The sequence below is a fragment of the Ctenocephalides felis genome, unplaced genomic scaffold, assembly GCF_003426905.1.
Source record: "Ctenocephalides felis isolate EL2017-DRISC unplaced genomic scaffold, ASM342690v1 CF-g0.4_SCAFFOLD_03571, whole genome shotgun sequence".
In the NCBI taxonomy this organism is placed as follows: Eukaryota; Metazoa; Arthropoda; class Insecta; order Siphonaptera; family Pulicidae; genus Ctenocephalides; species Ctenocephalides felis.
The window spans coordinates 20,563,867-20,579,491 of NW_020539725.1; the positions used below are offsets into that span (position 1 = coordinate 20,563,867).

General features: G+C 28.0%; 4 protein-coding genes across 4 annotated transcripts in view; 1 reads left to right on the top strand and 3 right to left on the bottom strand.

The window, feature by feature from the left end:
- Positions 1-104: 104 nt before the first annotated feature.
- On the bottom strand, positions 105-12,026 carry LOC113385761 (membrane-bound transcription factor site-1 protease-like). The gene is given in 20 exon segments (XM_026623599.1): positions 105-364; positions 651-878; positions 1,156-1,441; positions 3,354-3,558; positions 3,644-3,842; positions 4,457-4,559; positions 4,628-4,651; positions 4,653-4,731; positions 5,289-5,527; positions 6,360-6,642; positions 7,597-7,690; positions 8,015-8,158; positions 8,225-8,306; positions 9,008-9,148; positions 9,777-10,003; positions 10,539-10,641; positions 10,889-10,934; positions 11,085-11,296; positions 11,363-11,531; positions 11,938-12,026. Coding segments are annotated over 20 exon segments (3,183 nt in total). The 3' UTR covers positions 105-134.
- The window catches only part of LOC113385762 (membrane-bound transcription factor site-1 protease-like), a 32,110-nt gene continuing 16,762 nt past the window's right edge, over positions 278-15,625 (bottom strand). The window contains exon 19 of the mRNA XM_026623600.1: positions 278-361. The gene's annotated coding sequence lies outside the window, so the exon portion shown is untranslated. The remainder of the gene's footprint in view (positions 362-15,625) is intronic.
- Positions 12,349-13,845, top strand: LOC113386875 (YEATS domain-containing protein 4-like). Its single transcript, XM_026624633.1, has 4 exons — positions 12,349-12,548; positions 12,633-12,914; positions 12,983-13,187; positions 13,671-13,845. The coding sequence occupies exons 1-4, from the start codon at positions 12,501-12,503 to the stop codon at positions 13,826-13,828; spliced, it is 693 nt and encodes a 230-aa protein (XP_026480418.1). The 5' UTR covers positions 12,349-12,500; the 3' UTR covers positions 13,829-13,845.
- LOC113386878 (COP9 signalosome complex subunit 9-like) lies at positions 13,959-14,702 on the bottom strand. Its single transcript, XM_026624635.1, has 3 exons — positions 14,504-14,702; positions 14,105-14,177; positions 13,959-14,034 (listed from the first exon to the last, which is right to left on the bottom strand). Exons 1-3 carry the CDS (start codon positions 14,570-14,572, stop codon positions 13,997-13,999), a joined length of 180 nt encoding a protein of 59 aa, XP_026480420.1. The 5' UTR covers positions 14,573-14,702; the 3' UTR covers positions 13,959-13,996.

Sequence of the window (15,625 nt, forward strand, 5' to 3'; positions counted from 1 at the left end):
ATCTAATATTTATAAAATCTCAATATCATTCTCATTAAAAAATATTTTGTTCAGTTAAATACATTTATAAAACGTAATTTAATTAAATTTTAATAAATGCTCTTTCTGTATCTATATATTAAATAATCTATTTATTATTTCTTATCCAACATATATTTGCAAATGTTGGCAATAAATTGATATCTGTTCAAAAAAAATTGACGAACAGGTCGAACTTTGCACATTATCAATAGGGCCAATAGCAAAACTATCAAAATAAATGGTTTAATATATATAATGCCCTCTTGTTTGCTGGAAGCAACTCTAGATCCACGCCAAGTCCAAAAATTACCATCTTCCATTTCATCAAAATATTCTTCTTCTGCTGAAATAAAATAAAATACATTGTAATATTAATAAGATTGCGTTCATATATGACAAACTAATTTACAGATATATATCAAGATATGAAGTGTCACAAATTTTAAAGTTGTACCTTTAGTAAGAAATCTATGATATCTTCATTTTTTATTGCATTATTAAATCACTTTCGTCATAATTATAGACCCATAAATTATTTAACTCTAACAGTATTTTTACGGTTTAAAATAAAATACTGGTGACAACATTACGGCGTATTTTAATGTGCTACAATAAAACTCACATGTCACCTTTAGCCTGTTCCATATGCACCATTGTCGTCTCTAGTAAATTTTGTATTTTATGAGATTCGGCTCCAGGATCGGAATCTAATGGTTTTGCAAAATTCCATACTCTACTAGCGCACGTGGGTAATGGTGAGTAAGCTTCAGAATTATCATCAGAAGAGATAGAGTTTTTTAAAACTTTGCTGAAGGTCTTCATTCGTGATGTTTCCAGGCGTGTTGGCTTTTCAAAAGCTGTAAATAGAATGTAAAACAATGTCATGAGAACCATGAAAAAAAAATTGGAACGGTAAAAGATTGTCAGCCAAGTGATAAAGACAAATGGCTTTATGGAAATATTTACTAATCAAACTTATCAGTATCTTGAATGTATTAAGAAATGATTCTTATAATTCCCAAATAAAATATCATATATGAATTATTATTTCCATTTAGAGTAACTTATTGATACTGTAATAAAACAAAAATAAATTCCTTAAATAAGTGAACAAGTTTTATACTCTTCACTTACAAATATCAAATAAATCTTGTGTTTGATCAGGAATGTTGTTTAGAAAGATATTCGGCAGGTAACCAGAAGTTGTGTATTCAAGTATGGCATCTAACAGCCAAAAGCAAGGAATTTCAATGTGACTTGTATCAAGACAACTTGAATCTCCGTAGACTACAAGTCTTCCTGGGATGATATCACTGTTAGTTTTCGAGTCGGTCCTATTTAACACTTGTGTCTGCATTAAACCTAGTATGACAGCAACATCTTTAGTCTCATCTTTGATAAACTTCTCAGATAACAATACCTGAAATGATAAAAACAAAATAATGACAATTTTATGTGAACCTAAAAACTTGTACATCAATAACAAATGTTAGAAATTTATTAAAATAAAAGCTCTTACATACTGTATCTCAGTCAGACATATTGTCTGATGTAAGAGATAACAGTAAATATTTTTGATAAATAGTTCATAATAGTTGAAACCCTAATATATTTCACAACATGTGTCTACAAACAAATATATACAGATATAAAATTAATAATAATAACACTTTTTTTTCTAGCAAGCAAATAAAATTAATTTAGTTCATCTATGTGTTCTTTTAATTTAATTTTGAATTTAGTTTAAGAGTGATTGAATTTATTCCATTCAGTAGCATGTTGCATTGATGGCTTGAGCTTCTGAGGAAAATCACTTGTTCCTTTTTGGTGTTTGAGTGTGAAATTTTTGTGTCTGTTTGTTTTATTGTTTTAAATATGCTATGGTGTTACATTTCAATTTTGGAATATGTTTGGATTTTATGATCCTAAATGCATTCTAGCATTTTTATAAATGTATCGTTTTATATGGTGATATTTTTTTATTTTTATCAAACCAGAAGTCAGAGGATTTGGGTTGGGCTTGATTCGGCTTACATCTTTCTGGCTAGAAACAATCAGGTATGTGTAATGTCGTAAAAAAAATCCAGATGAGTGAAGTGAGATTCCGTAATAAGCAGCAGTTATTGAAATAATTAAACTAGTACGGTGATGGCATCGTGCCTTAAAGCAAATTGCTGGAACTTCCCGTACCGTAATTCAAAATCTAGGTGCGGAACCCAAAAAAATTTACACAAAATATGTACACATTATTAAAATCTCTATAAAATATCTGATAGTTTGATGTACATATGTCCAATAAACATTTTTGACCGCCAAATGACATTTTTCAACCTATTTGTATTGAGAGTTCATAACCGCTGGGCCTGCGTTCCCAAAAATTTAATCAATTCTTCATTTTGTCAATACAAGCAAAATGTTTTTTGAATTATGAAAATCGGACGCTCCGTTATCTTAAGAACTGAGCTACCGTTTTTGGCACTTTTTGCCCCGTATCTTCGAAAAGGCTAGACCTGCCTTCGCTAAAAACTAATTAGCACGTCTGCATATCAATACGAATCGAATGTTTTTTAAATTATTCAAATCGGTTGATCGGTGTTCCCGAAATCATCGACAAAAATTTGCATCCACACACACACTCTCACATACATACACGTGTGAGAGATCATAACCGCTGGACCTGCCTTCCCAAAAATTTAATCAGTTCTTCATTTTGTCAATACAAGCAAAATGTTTTTTGTATTATTAAAATCGGACGCTCCGTTCTCTTAAGAACTGAGCTACCGTTTTTGGCACTTTTTTCCCCGTATCTTCGAAACGGCTAGACCTGCCTTCGCTAAAAACTAATCAGCACGTCTCCTTATCAATACGAATCGAATGATTTTTAAATTATTCAAATCGGTTGATCGGTGTTCCCGAAATCGTCGACAAAAATTTGTATCCGCACACACATACACAGTCTCAAATACATCCTTTTTTTTTAAGGTATGCCAAAATATTCAGAAACCTTCGAAACGTTAAGATATATAAAAATTTTCATTTTCGATTTTTTTGCGATTACTATAACTTACCCTATGGGATTAATTAATTTAGAATTTAGAATTATACCGATTGTTAGGGAATTGTAACCTGACCTCAGGTAATTGCATTATATTATTTTATACACAGATGAAGTTTTATAAACCTTATATTTACAATTGATATGTAAAAAAAGTTACTCCGACTTGCTTTTTCTAGTGAAAAACGGTGTAATTTTTCAAGTTATAAATCATTTATTTTATTTTTCCAAATCAAGTAAACATATAATTTTTAAATACAAATAGTCTACTTACCGCTTGACCTTGATCTATCAAAGAACTTGTTACAACTACTCCTGAATCCAATGGAAAATTAATAATACTAGTACCACTCGCATAATACATATTATGATCACCTAATTTAAAGTAGCCATGATACACTGTGTCTCCCAATGTCACATTCCAGTTACTTAAGAGATTATTTAATGCGGGAATGTTGGCTCCACCAGTATCTGGAGTCCACCTAGAAAAATCAAAATAATGGCCTGTGACGTTTATGTATCAATATTATTTTATATTATTTATATCTTATGAAAATATAATCTTACCATTGTCTTGTATTTTCATCATAAAACTGAACTTTTCTCATTACTGAAACATTATACCAATCAGCAAAAATGACGAGAGATAAACCATTTTCAACATCCTTCCTAAGTTTTTCTAATTCTTCTGGAAAAAATTCTTCCTCTGGATCAACTAACAGCATTGTTCCGTAATTTGAAGCATTAAAACACGTGAAGGGCTCCCCTACAATGTTTGCTCTTTGAATGCATATAACAATAATAAGATCATAATATAATTATCACATGAATTAAGCATCTTAATCTTAGTATTAATCTATTATTGCTTTGTAAGTAATGAATCGTCAAATTCGTAAAGTCAATAGTACATAAAATAAAAATCGCATAAAAATGGTCAATTATGTATTTTTATTCCAATCCCGGTCTAATTATAACGTTTTAATTTCTGATTGCTGCGCGTAGACAGAGTATTTTAATTACTTAATGTTCTATTAATAAATATAGTATAGTATCAAATATTTTTTTCTGAATAATCTTTACAAGATTAAAAGATTGTTCTAAAATTTTTGTTTTAATAAGTTAATGGTAATAAAAACATTTCTTTAAGTTTGCGGCGACACCCAAGTACAGCCCTGTAGCATTTGGGGATGCGCACTCATCAAGATGGCCGCTTCCGTCCTATATAAAAAAGAGAAGGCCTAAGCAAAAAGCCTATTCTATCATTGGCAGCGAAGAGGGATATACAGTAGAATATAAATATTGTATCTATGTTTCTCCATAAATAAACAACAGCAAACCATCTCAAATTGTTTTAATCTATCAACTGCTTCAAGTTCTTACCTAAAACTTCAACATAGTAACCCTTATTTCTCAAACTTTGATACATTTCTTTAAAATTTGTATGAATATGATCACCATTCCAATCTAATGGATCAGTTTTTATCTGAAATAATGGATAAAATAAAATTATAAAAGCGCAATAAAAGAAAGAATGCATCATTAATTAATTACCTTCAAATTGTCTTTAGGAAAATAAACCAGGGGGATAACGCAAGCTATGAAACTGATCCCATAACAATCTCTTGTGTCTTGGGGGCGTAGGTATAACATTTGCACTGTGTTTTAAGGATAACAAATAATTATGTACAAAATAATGTAGTGTGTATAACAATATCAAGATGATATGCACAAAAGTTGCTCAAACTTGCAAAATATATAAAACAAGCAAAATTATTGTAAAATTAATCCTATGTTCTACTCCAAATAATTAAGAACTATGTACATAATTTCAAAAAAAAATAGTCACTACATATTTATTAGAAGATATTATCTAGACGGTTTTAATCTTCCTAGATTATACTCTGCAAAGTTAATCTGCTGCCATAACCGCTGCACATTATATTTAATGAAATAGCGTTTAGTAAAATCTATTAATATTTAGGAAAGCTTAAAATGATTTATTAAATTTAGGTTTTGTCTTGAAAAAGCTGTAGTGTGAAAGATAGCAAATATTCAAGCTTTTTTCTAATCATACCAAAATTTATTTATTGCTTAAAATCGATCAATTTCTAGTCGAGGTATAAAACTAATAAAATAGATAATTATTAATTTCCAAAATAAATTTGCTTCATGTATTCAACTAAAACTTAATAATATAAATGAAAAGACTTACGTAACTGGAAGCGTAATGGTGCTATTTCTAGGATATTTTTCACCAATTCCTGGTGGACTTTGAATAGTCAGGCTTATATGTCCTCGACAATGTCCCGAAAAATCAATTCCTTCAGGAGATACGGAAAATGTGACAGACAACCATCCTGACCATGGCCAAAGCACATTGGAATGAGTGAGAGAAATATTCAATATGAGACCATTTTGAGAGGTGTATGGATGCCATGTTGGTCCTTCCACCTAAATAATTATGTAGAAGAACATATTATGATAAGTAGAAAAAGAAATATTGAAACAAATATAATAAAACATGAAGAATAACTTTTTGCCATCTTTAACAAGGGGAAAAAACAATTTATTTGAAAGAAATTTGGTATAGTACTGGTATAATTTAAATAAATAACAATAACTTCAATTTAAATGAATGTTCGAGAACATCTTATTTTTTTCATTTCAACTTTCTATATACAATCTTATTTATAGATTAGATATAGATGTTGGGCAATAATAATCCTCATCTGTTTCCTTCCTCTTTAAATGCGCTTTTCTCGAAACCGGCTTCCGCGATACGATACCCACGATTTCTCAAATTCTAATGAACCAAGTTAAATGATATTTTTACAGACAAGAGTCTATTAAAGAAAGAATTATAGACTTCACTTCCGTATAAACTACAGTCCCCAAAATCCAAATATTTACTATTTTTGAATAAAAAATTGATAATATTAAAAAGGTTTTGCAAAAACTATTTTTTTTTACTTGCTGTAGTTTATACGATAGCGACATTCTAGATTAGTAATATATTATATTTTTTTATTCTGATCATTTGGAGAACTACTGCCCACTTCATCACCTACTAGAATTAAACTTTTGACTATGTTTAATTTTTAATCTTTCTTTATATTATCAAAACATTTATTAATAACCTGTGAAAACAAATTTAGTAAAATATTGTTTGCAAGGGCATTTAAAAACTCGGACAAGTTTAAGAACTTGTGAATATTAATTTTGGTTGGATGCTTGTTGGCAATGTCTTTGCTAAATTTTTTTAGTAAATCAATCAAACACTTACCACTTGGCCGGTAACGCCCATACCATTTAAAATGGTAACATTCACAATAGTAGGCATGGCGCCGTAATACAGCGGTTGAGTGCAATAGGGCCACATATAAGGACATTCGGTCAAATCGATGTAACTAGGACTAAGAGTTGCTCGAGGTACATAGTTCTTAAGAAATTGATAAGCTTTCACTAAATTTAACTTGCCGTGCCCCTGCTCAAACATATTCCCATGTCGTAATCTTTTTGCAGATAAAACCAATGCTTGCTTCATAGTTGCTGGATTTATTATATCTCTGAAAATATAATAATTGTGCTACTTATTTTCAGTGATCTATGATATGAATAAACACAGGAAAGTAGTTTTTTATATACTGCTTCAATTAAATAGAGAAGGATTAATTAGAGAACAAATACCACAAAAAATAAATAGAACACATGATGCCCATGTTATAACACCTGCTACACAGTTAATTGTTAATGTAGGTTATTTATATTAAATACTCATTTTTAACTTTATGTAAGGTAAGTTACTATAATCATTGAAAAATCGAAAATGAAAATGTTTGCATATCTTTACGTTTCAGAAGTTTCTAAAAATTTTGGCATACCTTACAAAAAATAGATGTGTCGCAATTTTTCGTCCCCGTTTTCAGGAGCACGGAACAACCAATTTGAATAATTCAATAAACATTCCATTCCTATTATTGATAAGGAGACGTGCTGATTAGTTTTTAGCAAAAGTCGGTCCAGCAGTTAGGGAGATATGAAGCAAAGAAAGCAGAAAATGGAAATTAAGTTTATGAGAAAGCATCCGATTTGAATGATTCGAAAAACTTCGAATCGTAATGATGATGAGAAGTGATAACTAGTTTTGGGCAAAGACAGGTCCAGCCGTTTCAGAGATACGGTACGGCAATGGCAGTTTTTGAGAGAAAGAAGCATCCGATTTGAATGATTCAAAAAACATTTTGCTTGTATTGATGAAATGATTGTTCTTGGGGAAAGCAACCAATAAAAATAACAACCACATATTGCAAAACACAGAACAATGGAATGAAATATAAAAAAACTTTATATCAGCATAGTGGAAAAGTCGCTTATACATTCATCTTCTCGCAGAAGACTGTAAATTATTATTATAAAAATTTTAATCGTTTTACATGAATTTATAGTTAATTTCAGAATAATAAGCTGGCGCCAGCATAATGAAATCTAAATTATAACTTATTTAATAATAATTAAAATACCTATTATCTTTAAGAAAACCACTTGCAAGCAATGTTACAGCGCCAGCTACGACTGGTGAAGCAACACTTGTACCAGACAGTGATCTACATCCACCTTTAATTAAGATAGGTTGCATTAGAGTTATGAATAATTTGACTATTAGTTATTAAGAATTTGACTATTGTTTATTAATGATGTATATTTTTTAATTCAATAAGAACTTTTATGATTGTATTAATAAATCATTCATGCCAATTTACTTCAGGATTTTAAAAAGTTTCTCATAAACTAAAAACTACTGAGAATCTTATAACTGTCATATTAATAATTGAAGCCCTAATAACGTTTTAGTGATTGAAAATTCATAAACATTGATGCCAATCACTAATAATTGATTATTATAATCTTAGTATATAATACAAAAAGCAAACAAATTACCTTTGATGCTGGAACCTCTGACACCAGTGCCATACGTAACAATGTCTGGTTTCATTCTGCCATAACCCTGTGGTAGCTCCCAAGTTGTCATACCACGTGATGAAAATTTGGCCACTTGATCCTCAAAATTTATCCCTCCTACACCTTAAATAGAAATAAAAGTTTAACATGCAATAATGAATATCATTAACAATTTACAGAAAATATTACCTATAACGTCCATTTGATCTGCTGGGTTATTAAGTGTTCCATATAAGGGACCATCATTTCCTATGGCGCTTACCATTATTACCTGACATTAAAAATATGATAATTAAAGAAATTAATAATTTTCTATAATTACTGCTTATATATATATATATATATATATATATATAATAATTTAAACATAAGAGCAATTAACACTCTTTTTTGCACTAATTTATTAAATAATATTAATTTTACAAACATGTCAAGGCTAGGTTTGTCTCATTATCAGTGTATTATAATTTAAAATCCAAAATATGAATGTAGCACTATGTGTTAACTATTCCAACTTGTTCTGCTTACCGATGATGAGACAAACCTAGTCTCGAAACATTTGTAAAATTAATATAAGGTAAAATTAATGTATATATATATATATATATATATATATATGCTTTTTCCTTTGTTTGATATATCACCCTTAAAAAACTTATTCAAATATATATATATATATAAATAATTCTAATATTTCGTTATATATCCACTCATTTATTTTTATTACTTTTATTTTGATTATATTGTCATTTTTCATATAATGTCATCTCTTTCACAATTTTATTTATTGTATATATCTTTAAAATAACGATGTAATTTATTAAAATTTTAAGTTGGAGCCGATTTGCGTCATATAATGCAATAAAATGTGGTAGTTGATTTATTTTCAAAATCATATTTCCATCCTTTCATATAATATAATATTAATACCATGTGTACTTCAAGATATCTTCTATCATTAAATTAACCGACCTTGTTTGCAGATAGCTCCCACACTTTATCAACAAATGGATGGTCCATAAAATCGGGACCTCCAATACTGAGATTCAGAACATTTATTTTTTTCAAGATTGCATAGTTGAAAGCATCTAGAAACCATGATGTATATGAAACCTATCAAAAAATATCAAAATAAACAATATTAGAAATTTAATAACAACTACATATTATTATTATCGATAATTTACTATTGATAAATATCAGAAGTTTATCAGAATGGCTATAGAAATCAATATCCAAATAAATATTTTTTTCCATGAATTAATTCTTACCATTTACACTTGGGGTGTAATAAATTTTTTATTTGAAATTTAATTATTTATTAAATTAAGATAGTTCAAAAGTGTTATTCAATCAACATGCCAATGTACAATGTACAATGCATAATTGGAAAACCAAAACCATTTCCCAAAAGAAAAAAATATGGCATATAAAACATTTAGTTGCAATATATGTGGCAAACAAATATTTGTTAAAGGTCATAAAATTTGTAAGAAAATTCAACTGAAAATATTTGTTCTACAAGTACATTTTTTTGTTGCATTCTATTTTTGCTTATATGTATATAATATATATATATATATATATATATATATATATATATATATATTATATGTAGTAGTAGTTTGTTGCTGGAATGGCTGAAGCTGCTAATATTATGAATAGATATTAAATGAATCATATTATATGATAAATCCAACATTGAAAATTAGATAACAAAATAGATAACAGTGAAAAATACTTGTTTATTGGTGAATACTCTGAAAACGTATAGATCCGCCTGTTGTGCAAAACCAGCGCAATCATTGCCTGAGCCCGCAATGATTCCAGCAACAAATGTCCCATGTCCCACCGAGTCATCAAGCGTATGATCATCCGTCCAGTCCGTGCGTTCCCGAATAACTGAAGCCAAATGGGGGTGAGATGATGAAAGACCAGTATCAAACACTGCCACTCGCACGCCTTTTCCTAATATAATATGTTTGAACTTATAACTTACATTTTGAAGAAAAAAATAAAGCATGCAAATAATGATAACATTAAATATTAAATTATTATATTCCTATCTCAAAAGTTATTTTCTTTGGCAAGTTATTCTATATGTGAACAATTCACATAAACCACTTTGTATTTAATTAATTATGAAACAAAATACATATTTTCATGTATGTATTAATATCATATGCCTTATAAATAAAACTAATTCATCCTTTCTACATTGATATTATAAATATGCATCCCACATTATACAGGCACAAAATGTCTTTCTGATTACATTGTATTTCTGTGTAAAAATTAAGTAAAACAAGATAAAACCAAATGTAAATATCATGCATTATTCAAAGATATAATTCTTAAACGTTTTAACAAGAATTATTAGAAAAATGTTATTCATATATTTGAAAAAGAATGATTCAGATTTATTAGCATTTTAATTATTATTTTGAATGTTAAAAATAGTAGTTACTATAATTTTTCTTAATAAATATTTAAATAATTTCACCAGTCAAGCCTGCTTTCCAAAGTAGGTCTGCTTGCAATACTGAAGTAATTTGTCGTGGTGCTGCTCTTAAAAGTCTCCTTACATTATGCCTCGCTGGATTTACCTATGAAAAATATAAAATTATAAAATTAAGATAATATTTTCTATAGCCATAGAAGTTTTTTATAATGAAAATGCAGAAAAGCAAAAATAAACACTAATTATTACAAATTGCAATGGTGTGATATACCCAAAATGTAAAAATTATTAATAATTGGAAATAATAAGTTTTTAAGAAATAAAAAGGGTTTTAAATCAAAAAAATTTAATCTTATATATATATATGAATGTATGTGTGCGTGTTTGTATACCTGATTATTCAAAAAATTATTATATGCTAAACTAGACCTCCCTCTTCTATTGCTTCTCCAAATATTATAATGACAATTATCACCATAACAATCATCTTCATTCACACTATTGAATTCATTTTCTTGTTCTTGTGTTTCATTTTGTGGCGATTTTTTAGATATATTAAACAAATCATTTTCACTGCGCTCATTTAACTCAATTATGTTCTTTTTCCCATTTTCTTTTTGTGTAACTAATTTAAGAGTCCGATACACCATATGTTGTGATGTAACTCGTTTAATTGATGGATGTTTATTTAAAGCTTTAAGACCATCCAGTAAAGAAGTTTCATTTATTTTAACTACATCAAAATCGCTTGGATAATCACTAGCAGCATTGTTACGTTCTATAATTAACCAGTCTTTCACCTGTAAATGAATTTAAAAAATTATATGCAAGAAAAGATAATTTGATTTTTGTCATTGGAATCATACATTAGTGGAACTTAAAGCAGCATTTATGTATTTAGCACGAGAAGCACTTTTATAATAACCACTAAAAACAACAATGTACTCATTTTGAACAATTTTTGAACTATATTTAACTTCTATGTATGATTGATCTACATTGGTTGAATTGCAATTTTTCAAACTATCACAAGCACTATTATAACATAGCAACACTAATATTACAAAATAATGTACACTAAAATATATCATGTTTTGCCCGTTTGTTTCTTTGGGAACATTGTGTGCATTATAATAAAAATTATTTTATTGAAAAATAAATTATGTGATCATTTGTTCTTGTATTTATATCATAAAAAAATCTCCTCATCTCCGATCATAAATATTTATATTTGTGTATGACATTTGAAGGTAAATTTCTTATTTCACTATTATACTCAATAATTTCTCATAATATTATATTAAGAATTAATGCAAAGATGAATTCAATTCAAAACTTTTGTGTTGTCAATAAACTGTATATTTTTAACCTAAACGTCATTCGATCAAAACCTATTTTCTAACCAAAAGTTGCTCCATAGATTTAAATATAGATCATTAACTTTGATAATTTAATGGCTCGCTCCACTGCACGAACGCGCACGGCGAATCCTGCTTGCTGTTGCTTGCAATAAATTAGTCTGCGCACCATAGATAAAAGAAGAGTACATATACTCTTCTTTTATTTATGAAAGAGTATATTATCTGCGCACATTGCGAACAGATTCGCCGTACGGATCCCAAACTATTTGTACTCTTCTTATATCTATGAATATTTCATGTTTATGTTTATTTTTCTTATCTGTGGATTTGTTTAAGTAACTTTACCAATTTTATTCTATATGCCTGATCTCGCTTCAAACTCCTATGTTGTTATTTGTTTGTTGTGGTCATAGTTTGGTTAAGTTGATAGAATGGTTTCTAACCTATATACAATATATAAAATACAATAGAAAAATATATTAGAAAATTCGATATATATGATAATATAAGGAAATTTATTGTTGTATTTTTATTTTGTCTACCAATAACACTGATTTGGAATAAAATGATACTGTAACTATTTTTACTTGTAACAATTCATCTTCTTGATATCAAATTAAAATATAGAATTGTCATTAACATTATGAGTTCATTGACTGATTTTGGACCAGACTCTGGAGGTCGAATGAAGGTATTCTTACACATTAACTTGATATAAAGCTTTACTAAATTAACTTGATATAAAATTTAAATACTAAATTTACTAAACTTTCAGGGAGTAATAATAATCAAACCCATTGTGTATGGTAATATAGCAAAGTACTTTGGTAAGAAACGTGAGGAAGATGGCCACACTCATCAATGGACTGTTTATTTAAAACCATTTAATGATGAAGATACTTCAACATATATTAAAAAAGTACATTTTAAATTGCATGAAAGTTATGCAAATCCAAACAGAATATTAACAAAACCTCCATATGAAGTTACAGAAACCGGTTGGGGAGAATTTGAAATCGTTATTAAAGTATATTTCCATGATCCTACAGAGCGGCCAGTAAGATAATAAAACTATCACATGACAAATTATTTTTTTGATATTTTAAATGGTATTGTATATTGTAGCTTACTATATATCATATTTTAAAATTGTTTACATCTACCATTCCTGATTCTGGTTCAAATTTGGCACTTGTCACACCTCAACAAGGTTTGGTATCTGAATCATATGATGAGATTTTGTTTCAAGATCCAACTCAATTGATGCAACAACTTTTATTAGCTGCCACTAAACCTGAAAGCAAAAGTGTTATAAAACATGATACTGATTGTAAGTTGATGTTTTCTTAATCAAAATGCTTTGTGGTTTCGTACTAATTGTATGAGTTCTCTACAATTCAGTTCATTTCTTTGCTTGATGTTTTATATATGTATTTGCAAACTTATTTTAATTGGACTAAAATTTGTAAATTTATTCATTATTATTGCATTTATTCATTACATTAAAATACTTATAAACGGTGTAATTTGCTGAATGCAATAATTTAACTTAAGGATGTTGAAGCTCCATAAAAATTTTCTTCGTAATTTTGTAATAATTATATATTGAAAGATTTGCTTGTTTAATATGTAATAAGTTTAAATAATTGTCATTGCTACTCTTAATATGTCATAAATTATTATTTATTAATTGGTCTAAAGAACAATTCTTGATTTATTATTTTAAAAAGAAAAAAAATGTTTTTTCCTTAACATAAGGCTAATCAAATTATATAATCCTGTAAACTAATATTGATTATTTTTCATTTTCAAGTTGAGGAGAAAAAAAAGAAAACCTTGCAAACTATAATAGAAGCAAAATCAAATGTGAAGAAAGATATAGCTCAACTCAAGGATAAATTGAAATTAGCTAAAGAAACTATTGGAAAGTTTAAAATGGAAATTGCACAAGTAAAAAGCAATACTGCATAAATTCAATTATAGAAATGATAATTTTTATTACAGATTTTATTGCAATAATAAATATTTAATGTGAATAATTTATATAACTTTGTAAGTTTTGTAACTAAAATAAATGTTATTTGTTGATACCACAAACACTCATTGTAACTTATTTTACTTGTACCAATCACAATTAAATTAGTTCAAATTTTCATCATCAAATAGATCATCAAAATCTGCAAACAAAATAAATTAATTACTATATATAGATATATTATTTTTAAATAAATGTATAAATTATATTACCATTGAAAAAATCTGCATGAACAGCCTTCTCATTTGCTGCAAGATCCATTAACAGTCCACTTGATCCACCTGCCTACTTAAAATAACATTGCGATTACTATTACTTTTATATTATTTTATTTTATATTATTTAAAAAAAAAGATTTAATTATGAAAAAGCGATAATCGCCTACATATCATGATTAAGAAACATTTACATCTAAATATATTTTTTCATACATTTTTTTCATAAAATAATACAAATCAATATCTGCCTCTCTGTAAGCTTCTTGTTCAATGTAAAATAATTAAATATTTAACATTGTAAAACGTATCAGGTATCATCAAGTAAAATTATAGTTTTCTAAGTATTGTTCATTATTGTTATTACTCTTATTTAAATAAAATTATAGAATTAACCTCTTCCAAGTCCATGTAAGGACCCGCACCTTCTGGAAACATTTCATCAGCAACAATTGTTGGTTTCATTGTATTAACTCACAGATTAAGATTTTTCTAAATAACTTTTTTAATTTTATATTAATGGTCGATTTATTACCAAAGCTGTCTATGATTTAGTACAAAATGCAAATAAAATATGAAATTTCTAACCTTAACCATTTCTTGCTACAATTAAGTAGTGATGGGCGTTGAATCAACGAACGGTTTTTTTCAACCGTTTCTCCTTCGTTAACGAATCAACCGTTTCGACGCAACGAAACAACTAGTTGAAAAATCAACTGGTTTGTCAATGAGTTAAAAACATGGCGCCCAGTTACTTTTCAACGAAATGCATATTCGTTCGTTGTCGAATATTACAATTGAAAAGCAATAGAGTACTCTAGGGGTTCTTTCTTAAACTTATAATTATTAGGTTCGAATGTATGATATCAACAACCAACTCTTTATCTAGGAATATAACTCTTATACAGTGTTGTCATGTCTAAAGTTTTAACTGTAGATCTACAGTTTTTTGGTAATGATCTCAGTTTGCAGTTTTGGCCTCGAAATCTACAGTAAAGAAATTGAAAATAAATTTGAAATCATTCTAGTATTTTTTTATGAACTTATCTTTTGTAGGTTGAGATTTATGTTAATAATTCATTTCATATATAAATTATTTATAGTAATAAATATTTATTTATTTAACTATAGCTAGCTTTACATTGATTCGAAATTACCTTCAATAATTAAAACATGACATGATAAATATTACTTATATTGAAATTAATAAAATTAATAAAATAACCAATCTATCGATATAAACATTTTGAATGGTGTTTAGGGATAACTATAATAAAACTGTTTGTTTAAAATATCAATTGAATATTTTCTAAAACATATTTTTTTTAAAGAAAGCCTTCAATGTAAATTATGCAGATCGCCGGGATTACTTGAAAAATCCTATATCTGGCGCCCGTTGACAATTATAGTATTATAATCGCTTATTATTGTTAGGTAAAATAAAATAAACTTTTCAGGATGATTGTAATAAAACTGTTTGTTTGAATATCAATTGAATATATCCTAACATATTTTTTT

What these genes read in the sequence shown, in the direction of transcription:
- LOC113386875 (XM_026624633.1), top strand. Translation starts at nt 12,501, where the DNA reads ATGAGTTCATTGACTGATTTTGGACCAGACTCTGGAGGTCGAATGAAG. An exon ending in ACTCTGGAGGTCGAATGAAG is followed by an intron (nt 12,549 to 12,632) that starts GTATTCTTACAC and finishes CTAAACTTTCAG; the next exon opens with GGAGTAATAATAATCAAACC. An exon ending in ATGATCCTACAGAGCGGCCA is followed by an intron (nt 12,915 to 12,982) that starts GTAAGATAATAA and finishes TGTATATTGTAG; the next exon opens with CTTACTATATATCATATTTT.
- LOC113386878 (XM_026624635.1), bottom strand. Translation starts at nt 14,572, where the DNA reads ATGAAACCAACAATTGTTGCTGATGAAATGTTTCCAGAAGGTGCGGGT. An exon ending in CTTACATGGACTTGGAAGAG is followed by an intron (nt 14,178 to 14,503) that starts GTTAATTCTATA and finishes TATTTTAAGTAG; the next exon opens with GCAGGTGGATCAAGTGGACT. An exon ending in TCATGCAGATTTTTTCAATG is followed by an intron (nt 14,035 to 14,104) that starts GTAATATAATTT and finishes TTTTGTTTGCAG; the next exon opens with ATTTTGATGATCTATTTGAT.